Genomic DNA, 18,054 nt, shown 5'->3' with positions numbered 1-18,054 from the left:
ACTTTTTCTTCCATTTGCTTTCCTATATTTTTTCTTCTAGTTACAGGCAGATCTTTCCTGACCTTCTGCTGTCTTTGATGGGGTGACACCACCTCTTATGTGAATTTCTTAAAATTCACTGCTCCCTATAGAGTCCTCTTCTTGCCCCAAAACATAGCTCTGTAACTGTCACCATTAGGGGAAGCTGAGCGAAGAGTATATGAGATTCTATGTACTATTTTTGCATCTTCCCACGAGTCAATAATTATTTCAAAACAAAAAACTTTAAAAAATACATGGTGGGCATGAACTATATGTGCCTGTGTGTCTGCATGTGTGGCACAAGTTGGGTATTGAGGTCATAAAGAAGAATAGAATACAATCCAACATCTTCTACCTGAGGATGAGGTATGGAATCAATGTATTAAATGATTGTACTATATGATATAAGTACTATAGCAGCCATATGCTCAGAGGACCAGGGAGCACAGACGAAAAATTTACTAACAGTTCCAGGAGGAGGACCAGGGAATGCATTGTGGAACATCATTTCAGCTGGGTCTTCAGAAATTAATGGTAATTTTACCACCGGGTCAAGACTGCCTCTCCGGGCGAAGGAAACTCTTTAAAAGCACAGAAACTTGAAATGCATGGTGTATATGGAGAATAATAAATATTTCAATATCAGTAAAAGGTCTTAAGGAAGAAAATGTAGAAGATATGGCCAGAAAAATAATGTTCTAGTAAAAGAACATAGTATTTCTATGTAAAGAACATAGTATTTCAGGCTTAGAAATTTCAATTCAATATGGAAGATAGCAGGGAACTACAAAATCTTTTAAAGCAGGGAAGTAACATAACCAGCTCCAATTCATACTCATGGAAAAGTATGAATTCATCAGGATGCATACAAATTTAGCTACAAAAATATTCATTAAGTAGTTGTATACATACCAATATCAGAAATAGTTTATATGTTTGACAAAAGGGGACTGGTTAAGTATGTAGCTTTTAAAATAATGTATGCTATTGAATAATGAAATAATGAAAGTTTAAACAATGGATTATAAAGCAGTAGGTACAGTATGATCCAATTTTTATAAAACAGAATATACATGTATGCAAAGAAAAAAGTCTAGAAGGATATGGATACAAAGACATACATAGTGCGTGTATACACATATACAAACATTTACATATATTGAATAATTATTGGATTTATATCTATTTCAGAATGGTTAGATTATTAATGATTTTAAATTTTCGATTCAGGGGATCACGACAGACGGGAGGCAGGACTAGACTGCAGCTCCAGACAGAGAAGCAGGGTAAGCTTGCATTACAAACCAGCAATCCTGAGAGGACCCACAGACCCTCTCAAGGAAGCAAGACCTGGGAGACACCCCAAATACTGTGAGTGCCCCAACCGCAAAAGTGGGAAAGGGAGACCCTCCTGTCCCGAAAACACACTCCCACTGCAGAAGCTGAAGTTCTGTTTGCGGAAGAAGTTTCTGACTTTACTTGAAGCTGAGTCAAGTTACAGAGCCAAGCAAAATATGGGGGTAGAGAAAGCAGCAGAAAGGCCCTAGGAGCTTGCTGGTTCCCCAAGCAGCCCATTTCTGCCTGGCACCACAGGGATCCATTGGGAGGGTTGCCAGAGGAACAGGGGGTAACATTCCATGGGGAGAAGGAATTATCTAGCTGAACTTTGTAATAATTTGAACGAGAAGGGCCAGGGGCGAGAAGCCTCCTGGTCAGAACTCCAGGGAGGGCACAAATTGGGCATGCAGACTTCACAGGCAGGGGAAGAACTAAAGTCCTTTTCTCTCGCAGCTGGGAAGTGGATAGTCTCAGGCAAATTTTCAAGCCTGTCTCACCCTCCTCCTGGAAAGAGACTTGGGGCTGTTGGCAGGGGCATGATGGGTGTGAGACCAGCCCTTCAGTTTGCATGGGATCTGGGTGAGGCCTGTGACTCCTGGCTTTCCCCCACTTCCCTGACAACCTGCATGACTCAGCAGGGGCAGTCATAATCCTCCTAGGTACACAACTCTAGTGACCTGGGAATCTTGCTCCCATCCTGGACAGCAGCTGCAGCAAGACCCCTCAATGACAGACTGAGCTCAGACACATCTAGTCCCACCCCCACCTGGTGGTCTCTCCCTACCCACCCTGGTAGTAGAAGACAAAGGGCATATAATCGTGGGAGTTCTAGGGCCCCAACCACTGTCGGTTCCTCTCCACACTACTACAGCTGATGCTTTCTGGAAAGTACCACCTCCCGGCAGGAGGCCAACCAGCACAAAAATAGAGCATTAAACCACCAAAGCTAAGGACCTTCATGGAGACCACTGAACTCTCCACCACCTCCACCGGAACAGGCACTGGTATTCACAGCTAAGAGACCCACAGACGGTTCACATCACAGGACTTTGTGCAGACAACCCGCAGTACCAGCCCAGAGCCAGGCAGACTTGCTGGGTGGCTAAGACCCAGAAGAGAGACAACAATCACTGTAGTTCAGCACACAGGAAGCTACATCCATAGGAAAAGGGGAAGAGTACTACATCAAGAGAACACCCCATAGGACAAAAGAACCTGAATAACAGCTTTCAGCCATAGACCTTCCCTCTGACAGAGCCTACCCAAATGAGAAGGAATCAGAAAACCAACACTGGTAATATGACAAAACAAGGCTCTTCAATGCTCCCAAAAAATCACACTAGCTCACTAGCAAACCAAGAAGAAATCCCTGATTTACCCGAACAAGAATTCAGGAGGTTAGTTATTAAGCTAATCAGGGAGGGACCAGAGAAAGACAAAGCCCAATGCAAGGAAATCCAAAAAATGATATAAGAAGTGAAAGGAAAAATATTCACGGAAATAGATAGCTTAAAGAAAAAACAATCACAAATTCAAGAAACTTTGGACACACTTTTAGAAATACAAAATGCTCTGGGAAGTCTCAGAAACAGAACTGAACAAAGAGAAGAAAAAAAATCAGAGCTCAAAGACAAGGTCTTTGGATTAACCCAATCCAACAAAGGCAAAGAAAAAAGAATAAGAAAATATGAACAAAGCCTCCAAGAAGTCTGGGATTATGTTAAACAAACCAACCTAAGAAAAATCGGTATACCTGAGGAAGAAGAGAATTCTAAAAGCCTGGAAAAGATGTTTGGGGGAGTAATCAAGGAAAACTTCCCTGTCCTTGTGAGAGACCTAGACCAAATTCAAGAAGCTCAAAGAACACCTGGGAAATTCAGTGCTAAAAGATCTTCACCTACGCACATTGTCATCAGATTACACAAAGTTAAGACGAAGGAAGAATCTTAAGAGCTATGAGACAGAAACACTAGGTAACCTATAAAGGAAAACCCATCAAATTAACAGCAGATTTCTCAGCAGAAACATCTAGACATTGGCTTAGGCAGGGATTTCATGACCAAAAACCCAAAAGCAAATGCAATAAAAACAAAATAAATAGCTGGGATCTAATTAAACTAAAGAGCTTTTGCATGGCAAAAGGAACAGTCAGCACAGTAAACAGATAACCCACAGAGTGGGAGAAAATCTTCACAATCTGTACATCTGACAAGAGAGTAATATCCAGAATCTACAACAAACACAAATCAGTTAAAAAAAAAAAAAAAAAAAAAACAACCCCATCAAAAAGTGGGCTAAGGACATGAATAGACAATCTCAAAAAAAAAAAAAAAAGATACACAAATGGCCAACAAACCTACAAAAAAATGGTCAACATCACTAATGATCAGTGAAATGCAAATCACAACCACAATGAAATACCACCTTACTCCTGCAAGAACAGCCATAATCAAAAAACAGTAGATGTTGGCGTGGATGCAGTAAACAGGGAACACTTTTACACTGCCGTTGGGAATGTAAACTAGTACAACCACTATGGAAACAGTGTGGAGATTCCTTAAAGAACTAAAAGTAGAACTACCATTTGATCCAGCAATCCCACTACTGGGTGTCTACTCAGACGAAAAGAAGTCATTATTTGAAAAAGATACTTGCACATGCATGTTTATAGCAGCACAATTCACAACTGCAAAATCATGGAACCAACCCAAATGCCCATCAATCAACAAGTGTATAAAGAAACTGTGGTGTGTGTGTGTGTATATATGAGTATATATACACACATATATACACACACACACATACAAACACATACACACACACACACACACACACACACATATATATATATATAATGGAATACTATGCAGGCATAAAAAGGAATGAATTAACAGCATTTGCAGTGACCTGGATGAGACTGGAGACTATTATTCTAAGTGATAAACCAAACATCGTATGTTTTCACTGCTATATGGGAGCTAAGCTATGAGGACACAAATACATCAGAATGATACAATAGACTTCAGGACTTGGGAGAAAGAGTGGGAGGAGGGCGAGGGATAAAAGACTACAAATATGGTACAGTGTATACATAGGTGATGGGTGCACCAAAATCTCACAAATCACCACTGAAGAACTTACTCATGTTACCAAATACCACCTGTACCCCAATAAATTATGGAAAAATAAAAAATAAATAAATTTTCCTCTTTTAGTTCATCTAAATTTTCTAAATATATACAAAGAACATGTTTTATCTTTACACTAAAAAATGTTTTTAAACAAGTTTATTGAGATGTAATTCATATATAACTTACCTTTTAAAATATACAATGGTTTTTAGTATAGTCACATCACCACAATCTAATTTCAGAACATTTTTCTTACCCAAAAGGAAACTCTGTACCCAGTAGCTATCATTTCTCATTCCCCTACTCCTAGTCCTAGGCAACCACTAACATAACATACTTTCTGTCGCCTTGAATTTGCCTATTCTGGACATTTTATATGAATGGCCTTATAATAATATGAGGTCTTTCTGACTGGTTTCTTTCACTTACCATAATGTATTTAATGTTTATCCATGTTGTAGTATGTATCAGAACTTCAGTTATTTTTATTATTAAAGAATATTCTATTGTGTGGATATACCACACTTATTATCCATTTATCAGTTGATGGATATTTGGATTATTTCTACTGTTTGGCTATAATACTGCTACAAATAGTCATATTTTTTATGGTAGCACTGAAAATGAAGAAAGAATATTAACACAGGGAGATTACTGATACGTCATTTTAACAGTCTAAATAAGTGATAAGAATGTTATCATTGATTGAAGGGCATTTGGGTTGGAAATAGCAGTGTGGGCCATGAAAAGAGATATATTTGGGAGCTAGCATCATCAGTTCTTGGTGACTGGCTGAATATGTAAAGTAAGAGAAACAGAAAGTCAAGGTTGTCTCTTGAGGCCCCTGGTCTGGGCATTGAGTAACATCATCCACTGAGATCAGACACACAGAAGGTGAGTTTCCTTCAGGCATGTGGAATTGCCTGAAGGAGTATTGGTGGAGACATGTGGAGCTTGGAAGAGAGGCCAACCAGAAGGTATAGGAATTACGGTGGTAGCTGGATGAGACTGTCCAGGGAAGCATGAAGATGGAAAACCAATAGTCAGGAGACAGAAAAGGGAACAAGAAGCCACAGAGCAGACTAGAGAAGCCAAGGAATGAGAATGGTGTATGAGGAGAACTGTCTCATTGTAAAATGCTGCAAAGTAGTAAAGTGGATTATAAGCAAAGTGTGAAATTATGGAATCACTTTGACAAGGTGAAACATAGTCAGAGATCAATAACTTGAATGACTTGGCCTATGCTCAAGAGGAGATACAGAGATGGGAGGGGACAGAATCTATAAAGCAGCTGTGCACATTTCTGCAGTCCTACAAAGGACTTGGGTTAGTTCATGAGAACTGAAATACAAACAAGCTCCATAAACACATGGTCACTGCCCTTTTAATAACTTACTTCCTTTTGAAAAAAATTAATTTTCCTGATTTATGAATTGGCCCTTGTTGTTTCCTTACCACCATTTCGGATACAATTACATAGTTGTTTTCCTGCTGGTTCTTTCTATCACAGGGCCTTTTTACAAAAGTTGTATATGTCATTTTCAGAAAATGTACAAAATATATGGAAGAGAAAGAGCAAGAGGAGACTCAGATACCACCTGTAATTCTAACACGCAGGGATAGTTATCATTAATACACACTTTGGTTTATATTCTTCTGGACCCAATTTTGAGAAGTCTATAACTAAAGCTCAGTATTGTGTTTACTGCCTTTGCTAACTTACATAGAAAGGTCTATCCTGCTTCCATATCAACATATCCTTTATGTCCTTCTGTGATTTATGAAATTTCTTTTTTTGAATTTAAATACCTCGTTTGTCTGAAATGTATTGTGTGATATGGGATGAGGTAGGGAATCTATTTCTTCTCTCCAAATGGTTGGCCAGTTTCCAACACTATTTTTAACCGAATTCATCTTGTCCTCTCTTCATTGCTTTGAAATGCCACATTAGCACATGTGGTTAGAGTTAACAACACATTCTAAGTTTTTACATATGTAATTGAAGGGAAGAGGGTGGATCCTCCTGCTTAAGGAAGTTTTAATTATCCCAGTTGCTGTAATCGTAGAAAAGCAAAACGTAACACAGATATGCACTCAAAAACTAACTGACCACTTATAAAATTAGTCTGTATTCAAATATCCTCCTGCATTTAACACTAGATGAATCTCTGCCTGCTACCAACATTCTATTGGTTAATCCCTCACTGGCTGTAGGAAATTACTGCAAATACAACACAAATTGGCTGCAGAGGAAAACTACAAATCTTGCAAATTATGTCAGGTTTAACGCAGTTAAAGTGTTATTGGAGAACTGTGCCTGTCACATGCAAGGCCAGTGACCCGTGAAAATCTGGCAGTCAGTTCAGTTGACAATAAAGAAAAGAAAACTGACCACAATGATGACATGATAGCTGTTTCTAATGAAAATGACTTACATATCGAAGGACTAAGAGAGACTGCTAGGAAAACAGATCATGCCTTGGAATATTTTTTCTTAAAAGGACCCTTTCTGTAAAGGTGCCTGTAAGGCCAAAGTTGAGTGTACACTATTGTCATTCACTTTTGCTTAATAATGAATAATCTGAAAATGCAAATTTTACACTGCAGTCAAGTATAGCCCAAGGTACACATCCGGCACAGCATGACACAGCAGGATTGGAGTGCAGGCGCACAATCCCGTGCATTATATAGTCATACCTATGTAGCCATAACATGGGAGGACTCATCACCTGGCTCTGAGCCACTATTGTCTGGGAGGTGCATAAATGCAGCACCAACAGTGTGAGTGAGTTGCTGAATAAAGCCATGTCTCACCTACCTGTGGTCTCTCAAGTGTTCTTTCAGCTACCCGCTACCCTAACAATTCCCCTCAGACCTCTGCTTGGGCTAGAACCTAACACCTGTATAATCTTATAATTGTATTCTTTGAATTGAACTCTAGAATCCTTTTGTCAAGTTCTCCCAAGTTCCTTTGGGATTTTACAATAGTATTCATCATTATTACTAACAGAAGCTCACATTTAGTGAGAATTTGCTATGTGTCAGGTACTTGCTAAGCATTTTCCATGTACTACTATATTTAATTTGGCCAACAAATCTATAGCAAAGTATCATTATTTTTCCTATTTATAGTTGAGAAAACAAAGAAGTGGACAGACTAAGTACTTGTTCCATATCATATAACTGGTCATTTAGCTCTGGAACCCATATATTTCTGATGTGAAGTTCACTTCACAATAGCATTTTCCCATTTTGGAACTCACTCCCTTTTTTTTTTTTTTTAATGTCAAGATAAAGTATTGTATTCTCTGTAGGAAAAACAGACTCAGAAGCCATTTTTGTATATTTAATTCATCTAAATTTCCTTAAAGAATGACTTCAAACTTATAAAAACTCAAAGTATAAAACCAACAATTAAATCACACTGACAATTATGAAAGTAAACACCAAATGTCTTATCAAGCATCTAAGTGAGACCTGGGAGAATTAAATTTAAATTCGGTTTAAATGGCCCAATTAGAAGTAGCCTCAAAATAGTATCAAATCCTTAAGGCCAAAGGTCATTAACTCAAGATTTAAACACTAAAGAGAATTTAAAATCTCTCTCTCAAAAGGCTAGAATACATATCTTATTCACATTTATACTCTGTATTCAGATTCATACTGTGTCTTTTCTCCTATCCACTTAATATAATAAAGATGCACAAAATGCTAATTCCTGGGTGGTCCCTACCACATTTCAAAATGATAACTTTTTAAATCCATATCTATGAAAATATATGGATTATATAAGATACCTAATCTTATTTATCAGACCTTCTTTGCTTCCTTTTACTCCCTCCTCTTGGCTTCCTTTTAGCCCAGGAATCTGGCGGTGTGAAAGAAAATACAGCTGAAGCTATGGCCCATTATGAACTGTGAAGTCATTTGATCACATTAAGAGAATATTTACTTGAGGCACCTGATCAGCCTGAATTGTCTTTACACCCCTTTTCCTTGCCCAACTTTCTATGCCTGCTCAGTGTGGTGCCTACAGCATTTGTTTTCCAAGCTTCTATCTGATGGGCCATCACTTACCTATATCACTTCTTGGGCAAGGTATCACCTAGTGGAAATTAAGTTTAAGAAAAGCATAGAGGTGACAAAAACTCCAGTGTTCATGAGGTTAAAATGATAAGACTTCAAATATCATGAGTTAGGCCCACTCATGTATACACTAAGTTTTGCATATATGCTTGAGAGGTTCAAATCTTTGCCATAATTAGGGCTATTGAAATATTGTCCTAGATGCTGAGGTTATAAAAGGAAGCCTTCTGCAAAATACAGCAAGTCTTTTAGTCCTAGGCAGCTGCAGGGAGAAGGTTGGGAACATATATGCATGAAAAGGCCAGCTAGACCACTAAATCACTTACATTCAGATCTTTAAAATACACAAACCAGGTGGCCCTCTGTGACTTCTGCTCTAAGGGTAGAATGCATACCGCTGAGATTGGAAAATAGATATTTAATGAAAGTAGACTCCTTACAAGCTATATTCACCAGCAGAAAGATGTGAACATCAGAACTGCAGATGAGAGAAATAAATTTGATGGCTCTGCAACAACAATAAAAAGTTCACTAGAAAAGGTTAAGGGAAAAACTGATAAAGAATTGGTAAAGTCAAGCAGGAGAAATGTGAGGCAAAGAAGTTCATAAGGTAATTACCATTGGGAAAGATTTTCAAACTCTGGACACCAGGGAGGATGTTGTCACCACGGCCTTCACTAGAGCAAAGAAAGGGCACATCCAAGGTGCTGGGCTCATAAAGTCATGCGGCTAGGAAAGACCAAGGGTTTTTTATTCTGAGATGTTTATCCATCTGCAATTTAATAGGCAACATGGCAAAATTGCACACACTCCTGCCTTTTAATACTGAGCACTTATTCACTTCACCTTCTTAGGCCTTCGTTACCTCAGCTGTTAAGTGAGGGAGGTGAACCAGACAATTTCTAAGGTCCCATCTAAATCTTAAAAAAAGATCATCTCTGCAAGAAAAGCTTGTATGCTTATATATTCAGTAATCCAGTCCTTTCTAATATGTCACTTTGTATATTCTGATACAATGATTGGAGCTAAACCAACATTGTAAACTGCGCAATTACAGGCTTGAAGCAAAAATAACTCCTCACAGTATTTCTTAATAAGAAATACTCAAGACAATGTTATCACATCACCTTTGGACATAAAAATTAAGCACAAAACAAATATAAGATAAATCTTTACTATATTTCTCATAGCAAAGCAAAGAAAAGAGACTGTGTGAAACTATTTTCTGCCCTTTTCCTTTCACACTGCTAGACCAATTTAAGTGGGGGGGTGGGCGGGGCTGGGGGAAGGCCGAATCAAGAATAGCTTACACAGGAGGAGGCTCTGGCTAAAAACAGATTTGTACCACTGTGGTCTGTGTGGTCTAGAGGGAAGCACAGTGGGCTGGGAGATTTGGATTCTAGACCTAACCCTTCCAGTAACCATGTAACTCCAGGCAAGAGATTTCAATTTTCCTGCCTCCACTTTCTATTTTGAGACAGCAATAATTCTACATGTCTCTTCTACCTCAAAAATATGCTAATACAGAGATAAGGCATGTGAAAAATCTGAGTTATAGGGAAGAAAAGTAGTATAGGCAATAATTAAGCATGTTAATGACAACGAGTGCTAATTTAACAATTGTTTAAAACCTCACTATCTTGATTAGATCAAGACAAGTGGGAGGGAGAACCACTCAACCACAGAGTGGCAAGCGGGTTGTTGGCAAGTGAAGGCATGGCATTGCGACTTTGACCCTGATGCACATGCACACAGGCTAAATCTCTCCAACAGAACGAACTCAGCTAGACCAAGCATGAATCTGGCTGATGGCCCCCTGGCCTGTGAACAAACACATTGTCCATCTTTCTTCTTGTCTTCATTTCCTTCTCCCTTCCTTCTTTTCCTTCTTTCTCTGTCCCTTCCTTCCATACATTCAAAAACTTTGCACTGAGGTTTTAAAATGTTCCACATCCTAGATACGGACACAGCCCTTATGTTACTTACAAATCTAGTTACTTAAACAAAAATGACTAAGACAGGGATATGGGGATCCCTGAACAGGAAAGCTCAGACAGAGACCGGAGAAGAGGATTCAGGGCTGCTGCAGCCAATCAGGTGGGCCATCCCATCCCTCTTCAAATTTTCTCTCTCTCTCCTTTTTTTAAATTAATATATCTGTCCTTTTCCCTCAAGTCTCCTTTGTTTTCCCTGTGGGCAAGCAGGGAGGGAGAGTCATAAACTGATACTTATTATAATGAATAGTTTTCATTTACTATCTCATTAAGCCTAAATATCTCTTAAGAAAACAATCTTGTAACAGTGGACAGAAGACGGACAAGTGGAATAGTTAAGAGGATGTTACAGGGTGAGATAAAAAGGTTCTAAATGAAGGCAAACAATGTCAGAACTATTTCTCTATGGAAAGGTGTTTCTATTATAAAAGGCCAAATAAAAAATATTCTTCTGGAATAAAGTTGGCTTCTACCTATGTATAGTTGAGGTAAAGATATTCAAATCATAGAATATAGAAGCCACAACCCCAAACCAGCTATTTTTCCACTTTCAAATTTAAAGGCTGAATCATGCATATATCCATAACAATGACAGTAATTATAGCCTGAATTTTTTGAGGGTGTCTCTGTTCCAAGCATTGTGCTAGGTGCCTGATAAACTCATAAGGCCCCAGCGGCAGGGCAAGCATTATTAGATTCACTTTCTAAAGGAAGACATGAAGATTCTAGAAAAGGAAGTAACATACCCAGGGTCATATAAGTAGTAACAGATAAAAAGAGGCAGGATCCAAGCGTTGTTCTGTCTGTCCCCAGAGTCTGTGCCTATTAGATTATGCTATGCTGTCTCCATGTTTATCTTCTACAGTTTCACTTGCATTCCTTTTCACTTCTAGGAATGCTGATTGAGGGGGAAAAGGAAGCAACAGCAAGACTACCAGAAAGGGAATGGGGGCAGGGAGGTAAAGAAAAGGCATGTAAGAAGGAAGAAGAGAAAACCACACCCCTTCCCACACTATGGCTCTTGCTGTAGGAGGAAAGAGACGCTACCGCTGCCGCATCAATAAATTCATTGAGGTAATGCTCCTTGCTGCTTCCACAGACAGGCTAGGAAGAGGGAAGCAGGACTTGGGAACGGCTGCCCCTAAGAGACCTGAGGGCTGCATGACTAACTGCTCAGTCCCTATGCCCATGGGAAGGGCAGTCCTGGGTGCCCATGACCATCACTGACTGTCCATGGAGGGGCAAGTGGAATCTCTCTCCATGCTGGCCCATGGGTGCCCGGGCTCTGAAGTCTGCTCACATCTCTTGATCCCCACCTTTCACTTTGTCTCTTTCCCCCGTCTTCTGATGACCACAAGCCAAACAAACAGCAGAAGAGACTGGACTCATCTGGATTACATTAGTTGCTTGTATCATGCTATTTACATTTATGAAATATTGTATCGCGAGATCACATTTAGTAAAACTTTTTCTTAAAAACAGTTTTATCCTCTAATCCACTTTTTATTGGTTAGAAGCCAAACAAAATGGATCGTATATTTAAAAGCAGAGAGAAGAAAAAAGACATACCATTCTAGAAATGTCTAGCAAGCAAATATCTCAAGAATATTTATTCAAGGGGTTACCCTGGGATGTCAGAGGGGAAACATGAAATCAATTGCCTTGGCTATTGTCACTTTAATATGAAATGTAAACCCCAAATACAACCACAGGCACTTCCTTTAATTTGGGAGAAGTATAATTGTGTTTAGGGAGCGTGGGCAGAGCTCTTACCTGGCATGACCATGGTCTGTGGGGCTGCTGCATCGGTACTTAGGCAGAGACGGCCACCTTTGGCTAATCTATCGCAGAGTAAGGTGATATGTTTCTTCAGTTGGCTTGTGTCTTTGGGTATGTTCAGCTGGCTGTTGAGGTTCAAAGCCTGCTCCTTCGAACTCTTCGACAGGCAAGTCTTCAACAGGTGGGAAATGGCGGCATCCACCGTTTCTTCCCAGCCCTGGATACAAAAGCCAATTTTGAATTAATACAAAGATGACAATGAGAAAAGTGGGCACTTGATGTATTATACAGATTATTGAGTGTTTATGTTCAAGTGTTGGGGACCTGTGAAGAGTGTGGTATCTGGAATATTCCAGACTAGGCTGGTTTGGAATTCTAGCTCTGTCACCTGTTTGACCTTGAGCAAGTTACTTAATTCCTCTTAGCCTCATCTTCGTCTACAAATGAGGATGTTAATAGTCTGTCCCTCCAAGGGTTAGAGATCTATGTATGAGAAGGGTTTAGCCCTGAGCCAGGCATAGAGTAATGAGTAACAACAAAAAGTCTCAGGCATAGGTCTGTTTGATGACCTGGTGGGTAAAGCTGCCAGGATTATAGTTTGTTTTGCCTTATCTTTCTTATCTTCAGCTAAAGGAAAGCGGGCCAGGAGTGGGAGGACCTTTGGATACCCTGGGGGAAACTGGAATGGCGGGAAAACCCTGGTGTCTCCCTCAGGTACACGTTCCACAGCCGTGGAATTATAGGCAGAAACAAAGGAGCTATTTCAAGAAGGATCCGGTGAAACACAGGACCTGCCTAGTACTGCTCACTGTCCAGGTGACAGTAAATGACCCAAAGGAAGTAGGCCATTGCCCCCACTTTTTTGGGGAACGGTGTGGCTGTGCTGCAGTGAAAAACCTAGAAAAGCGCAGTGACAGCTGCAATTCCAGGAACATCAGCACTAGGCAGGGACCTCAGCATTGTCATGGAGAGCACTGGCACCAGCAGGACTGGCATGGGGAGGCACCACCCTCAGGTGGGTTCAGCCAACACTGGCAACAAGGAGTATGGGGTAACGAGCAGGAGGGGTCAGTTTAGGAGCTCCCTTTAGGCATCCCCAGAGGCTCCAGGAATAACTGGGTAAGATCTTTATGGGGATCTGGAGGTCCTAAGAAGCACAACAGGGAAGAGAAGCATGAGTGAAATCTGGGTGTTGTTGTGAATGTGACTCCATCTGTACACAAAGGCTGGTAAGGCCTAGAGCACCACGGGCCTGACCATCTAATACAATTATAAAGAAAGACAAGAAATGAATTTATGATCATAGAATACTGCAGAATAGTGCAAGTCCCTTATATTAGGGGTAAGAGACCTGAGACTCAGAGAGAAGGTTCCTCTGGAACCCCTCATTCCATCCTCAAACTTATCATTTGAGCCACCGCTCAAATATGCAAATCAGATGAGGTTACTTCCAAGCTTCAACTCTGATATGGTTTGGCTGTTGGCTGTGTCCCCACCCACATCTCAATTTGTAGTTCCCATAATCCCCACGTGTCATGGGAGGGACCCAGTGGGAGGTAACTGAATCATGGAGGTGGCTACCCCCATGCTGTTCTTGTGATAGTGAGTTCTCACGAGATCTGATGGTTGAATAAGCATCTGGCATTTCTCCTGCTGGCTCTCATTCTCTCTCCTGCTGCCCTGTGAAGAGGTTCCTTCCGCAATGACTATAAGTTTCCCGACAACTCCCCAGCCACGCAGAACTGTGAGTCAATTAAACCTCTTTTCTTTATAAATTACCCAGTTTCAGGTATTTCCTTATAGCAGCATGAGAAAAGACTAATACAAACTCCTATATTCAAACAGTCATACTGGCATTTAAGGAACTTTCTGCTCCAGCTCTTGCTCCATTGTATTCTATTCCCATCCACCTGCACCCACACTGTCTCTCCCTTAGGCCTCTGCACATGGCCAGCGCTCATGCTGCAATGCCCTAACCTCTACTCTTTATCTGGCCAACTCCCACTTAATGACTTGCTCAGGCACTGCCATCCAAGGGCTGATGGGTGAACCCTCTTTGGGGCTCTGAGACTTCACATACCCAGATGCATCACAGCTCTTGTCACCCTGTGATGTGGGTGCTGTTTGCAGGTCTGGTTTTCCGTGAGAGTGCCTGGAGTTCTCCACATCCCCACACTATTCTTGGTATACAGAGGATGGTCAAGAAATATGTTTGCTGGACAGAGAGATGGTGAGATATAAAACCAGGACCTTAAAGTTGGGAGAGCTTTGGAGATCTTTATGTCTAGTCTCGTGGGAGTTTTCCCAGGATCATTTATACAATAGCAACCATCTGCCTAGGCATAGCTATCTTCAAGATCCAAAATCACTACTTTTTGAGGCAGTTCACTCCTTTCAGGGACATGTGTAACCAACAGAAAACTATTCCCACACTGAGTCAAAGTCTACCGCATTGGCCCTTCTTCTACCCTCCAGAGTCATGCAGAATAAATCTAACCTCTCTTCTACATGACAGCCTGTTTTATCTGTGAAGACAGCAATTCTGTACCCTCTCCTCCAGAATAAACATCCTAGTTCCTCTAGTTCTTCCTTACACAAACAGAGTTTCAAGTTTTTTCTCCATTGTGACCACTCTTCTTTAAATGAGCTCCAATTTGAAACACTTACAAATTTATACAGCTAAGTAGAGAGCCCCTGAGTGACCCCAAAACACTGGGCTGCACCTGGGAATGTAGGTATCCCACAGCCCTCCTTTTTTCTAGGACTTCTCCTGCCAGCCTGGCCTCCAGTTGCCTCTGCTCTCTTGGCAGTTGGATTACACTCTTGATTCACATTGAGTGCACAGACAACTAAGCCCCAGGTCTTTGCCACACTTGCCATGTCTCTTCTTCTAGGTTTATGAAGTTCTCTCTCTCTCTCTCTCTCTCTCTCTCTCTCTCTCTCTCACTTTATTGAGACAGAGTTTTGCTCTTGTTGCCCAGGCTGGAGTGCAATGGCATAATCTCAGCTCACTGCAACTTCTGCCTCCCAGGTTCAAGCGATTCTCCTGCCTCAGCCTCCTGAGTAGCTGGGATTACAGGTGGGTGTCACCATATCTGGCTAATTTTTGTATTTTTAGTAGAGATGGGGTTTCACCGTGTTGGCCAGGCTGGTCTTGAACTCCTGACCTCAGATGATCTGCCTGCTTCGGCCTCCAAAAGTGCCAGGATTACAGGCATGAACCACCGTGTCTGGCCTGCAGTTGGTTCTTCAGATCAAAATGCAGACTCTACATGTTTCATCTAGAGAACTTCCCACTGATTGCCATAATTGGTTAACTGGGACTTTTCACTCTATTGGCCCACTTCTATTGGCCCACCTGTAGGTGTCACTAGGCAAATTAGGAAAAAAGTAAATGATTTTAAAGTCATCTTGAAAATCCTTTCAAGAGATTCAAGAGACCCAAAAGACCATAAAAACAGCTTCCTACCCCAAACCACTAAAGAATAATAAACCACTGGTTGTTACAAAGACATCTCTTTACTACTACCAAAATCTAAACTAGACTAATATCTAGAATTGACCTTGTATTTCAGTAATAATGGGAAGAGGTAAATGAAGACAAAATAGTAACCCAGACATCACTGGAGAGGACATGTTTTCAATTGGAGTCATTGACAAAGACCTCTGGAGTATAAGAAGAAAAAATCCTTTGAATATAATTTGGCATTTGTATGCTCTGTGGTCATTTCAGCATTAAAATAGTTCCTACTCTCATTCATTTAAGGAAACTACTGTATCATAAATAGATTACTGTAACATATTAGATAATTTAAGTAGATATGACATTTAGTTAATACAGAGTACTACACAATTTCTTTTCCTAATGCCAACTTGCAGATCAAGTAAAAAACCATGTCATGTTTAGGTATTTGGCATGGGATACTTCTTTAATATAAATGAGGCATGATGCCAGTACTTTAGAAAGATTGCCACTAAAATACGGAGTTATTACTTGGAGGGACTGAATTGCTACATAAATTCAAATATAAGACTAAAAGGAATATCTTTGAGACAAAAAAAGAGCCTTTGAGAGTTTCGTTAAATAAAAATACAATGTGATAATTCACTGATCAAACATGTAGCATACTTACCTATGGAAATGTGAAATAAAATTGTGGAATCTAGAATCTCAGGTGTGAGAAGTACCTTAAAGGTAAGCTACTTTAAACAGCTTTTTGGTATTTGAGTCCATTACCTTTATTCATAGCTCTTAAATTGGTAAGGCTAATGTTCAGTTTTAATGTCTAAATACATACACATACTACATGCACATACCTAACCTTTATCCTTTAAAGATGAATATCAATCATACTAGTATTTTTGTCTTATATTGTGAGAGTAAAAGAAAATCTTAATTTGGGAAATACAGCACTAAAAATTTCTGGAATTGGGCATGTGCTCTTCAGTGAGAATTGATTTTTGTAATAGTTCTCAAATCCACAATTTGCTGTAAATTCCAGGTTGACCTGTGTGTATGGCTTCTAGAAAACAACAGTGCTGGGGGAGTGGGAGGGAACTGGGGAAGGGAAGGAAAGGGGACAGATGGAAGGGAAGGGAAGGGAAGGGAAGGGGACCGGAGGGGAGGGGAGGGAAGGGAAGGGAGAAGGAGTTAGTTAAATGTGCATGTTACTCTATTTTATCTTCTCCACAGCCCTTGTCGTTATTGGAAGTTAACTTATCCATTGGGTTTGTGGGGATTTTTTGGTTTACTTTGTCTAGTCCAGTATTGATAACTGGGTTTTCCTTTGTTTCCAGACCTTGCCTTTACCCAAGTCCCCTACCAGAGCCCTTGCTTTGGGAGCCTGCTGAAAGTGTCACTCCTTGATAGATAGCTGCCTAGCTTCCGCAAGATCCCTCCAGGGAACTGGACCCAGGGGCCGAGGGCCTACCTGCTACCTGACTTCTCCAATGCCAAGTTGCCTGCTGTATGCATCCCCCAACATGGCTGCCCAGTTCCCTGCTTCCACATCTTGCCAGCCTGTGCAGAGGCTTCTACACTCCATGCTGGTCCCAGATGCCTTTGTGTACCAGTATGATTGCTGGTGTGCCCTTCTTCTGTGAGCCAGCTCTTTATATTCAAGGACCTGGCCTTGCCTAGTCTGCTCCTCCTGACTGAATTCAGCTGAGCTATGCTTCTTGCTATCCAGAGTCCAGAGAACCACAGCTGAATTTCTGACTGCTTTGCTTTACTACCCTGCTAGTCACCACTGGTCAATAGGCCTAAATACCAGATCAAGCAAGTGGCTTATCAGAAACAGGGGGAAGTAGAAAGTTTGACCACACTTGTAAAGTTAATTTCCTAGGGTATCGACAAAAGTAACCAAAGCACAAAATAAACTAAGAAAGTACTCCCATGCCACCTGTGAATCAAAACAGTTGAGTTGATGATAGCTGTCCTGAGGCTCCTGGGTTCTGACTTAACCTCATTCACCTCATCTGCCCCTTCACTGTGTGATCTTAGGTCACTCATTTCATCTGTCTAGGGTACACGTGCAGTCTCCACAAAACAGCAATCATACTACTTTTTATGCCAATCTTATATAAATGGTACGGCACTCTGAAATCTTAAGTGGAAGATACTATGAAATGAGCAAATTTATTCAATCCTACTTTTTTAAAAATCAGAAAATAGAAGTATGTCATTGAAATCTAAAGTTCCAAGT

The 18,054-nt window shown here is 40.6% G+C and overlaps 1 protein-coding gene and 1 long non-coding RNA gene across 5 annotated transcripts in view; one reads left to right on the top strand and one right to left on the bottom strand.

Annotated features, from left to right (window-relative positions):
* LOC105475849 (Bardet-Biedl syndrome 9) overlaps window positions 1-18,054 on the bottom strand; it is a 555,557-nt gene that overhangs the window by 64,845 nt on the left and 472,658 nt on the right. For all 4 annotated transcript variants that reach the window (XM_011731402.3, XM_011731401.3, XM_011731400.2 and 1 more), the window contains one exon: window positions 12,344-12,566. In XM_011731402.3, coding sequence (XP_011729704.2) covers window positions 12,344-12,566 — 223 coding nt within the window. The remainder of the gene's footprint in view (window positions 1-12,343; window positions 12,567-18,054) is intronic.
* LOC139362479 (uncharacterized) lies at window positions 473-11,551 on the top strand. Its single transcript, XR_011621598.1, has 3 exons — window positions 473-555; window positions 1,252-1,307; window positions 11,464-11,551. It is a non-coding gene; the product is annotated as an uncharacterized lncRNA (long non-coding RNA).

This window comes from Macaca nemestrina, chromosome 4 (assembly GCF_043159975.1).
Source record: "Macaca nemestrina isolate mMacNem1 chromosome 4, mMacNem.hap1, whole genome shotgun sequence".
Taxonomy (NCBI): Eukaryota; Metazoa; Chordata; class Mammalia; order Primates; family Cercopithecidae; genus Macaca; species Macaca nemestrina.
The sequence above is the reverse complement of the archived record's forward strand: the minus strand, read 5'-3'. Positions and strand labels throughout refer to the sequence as shown.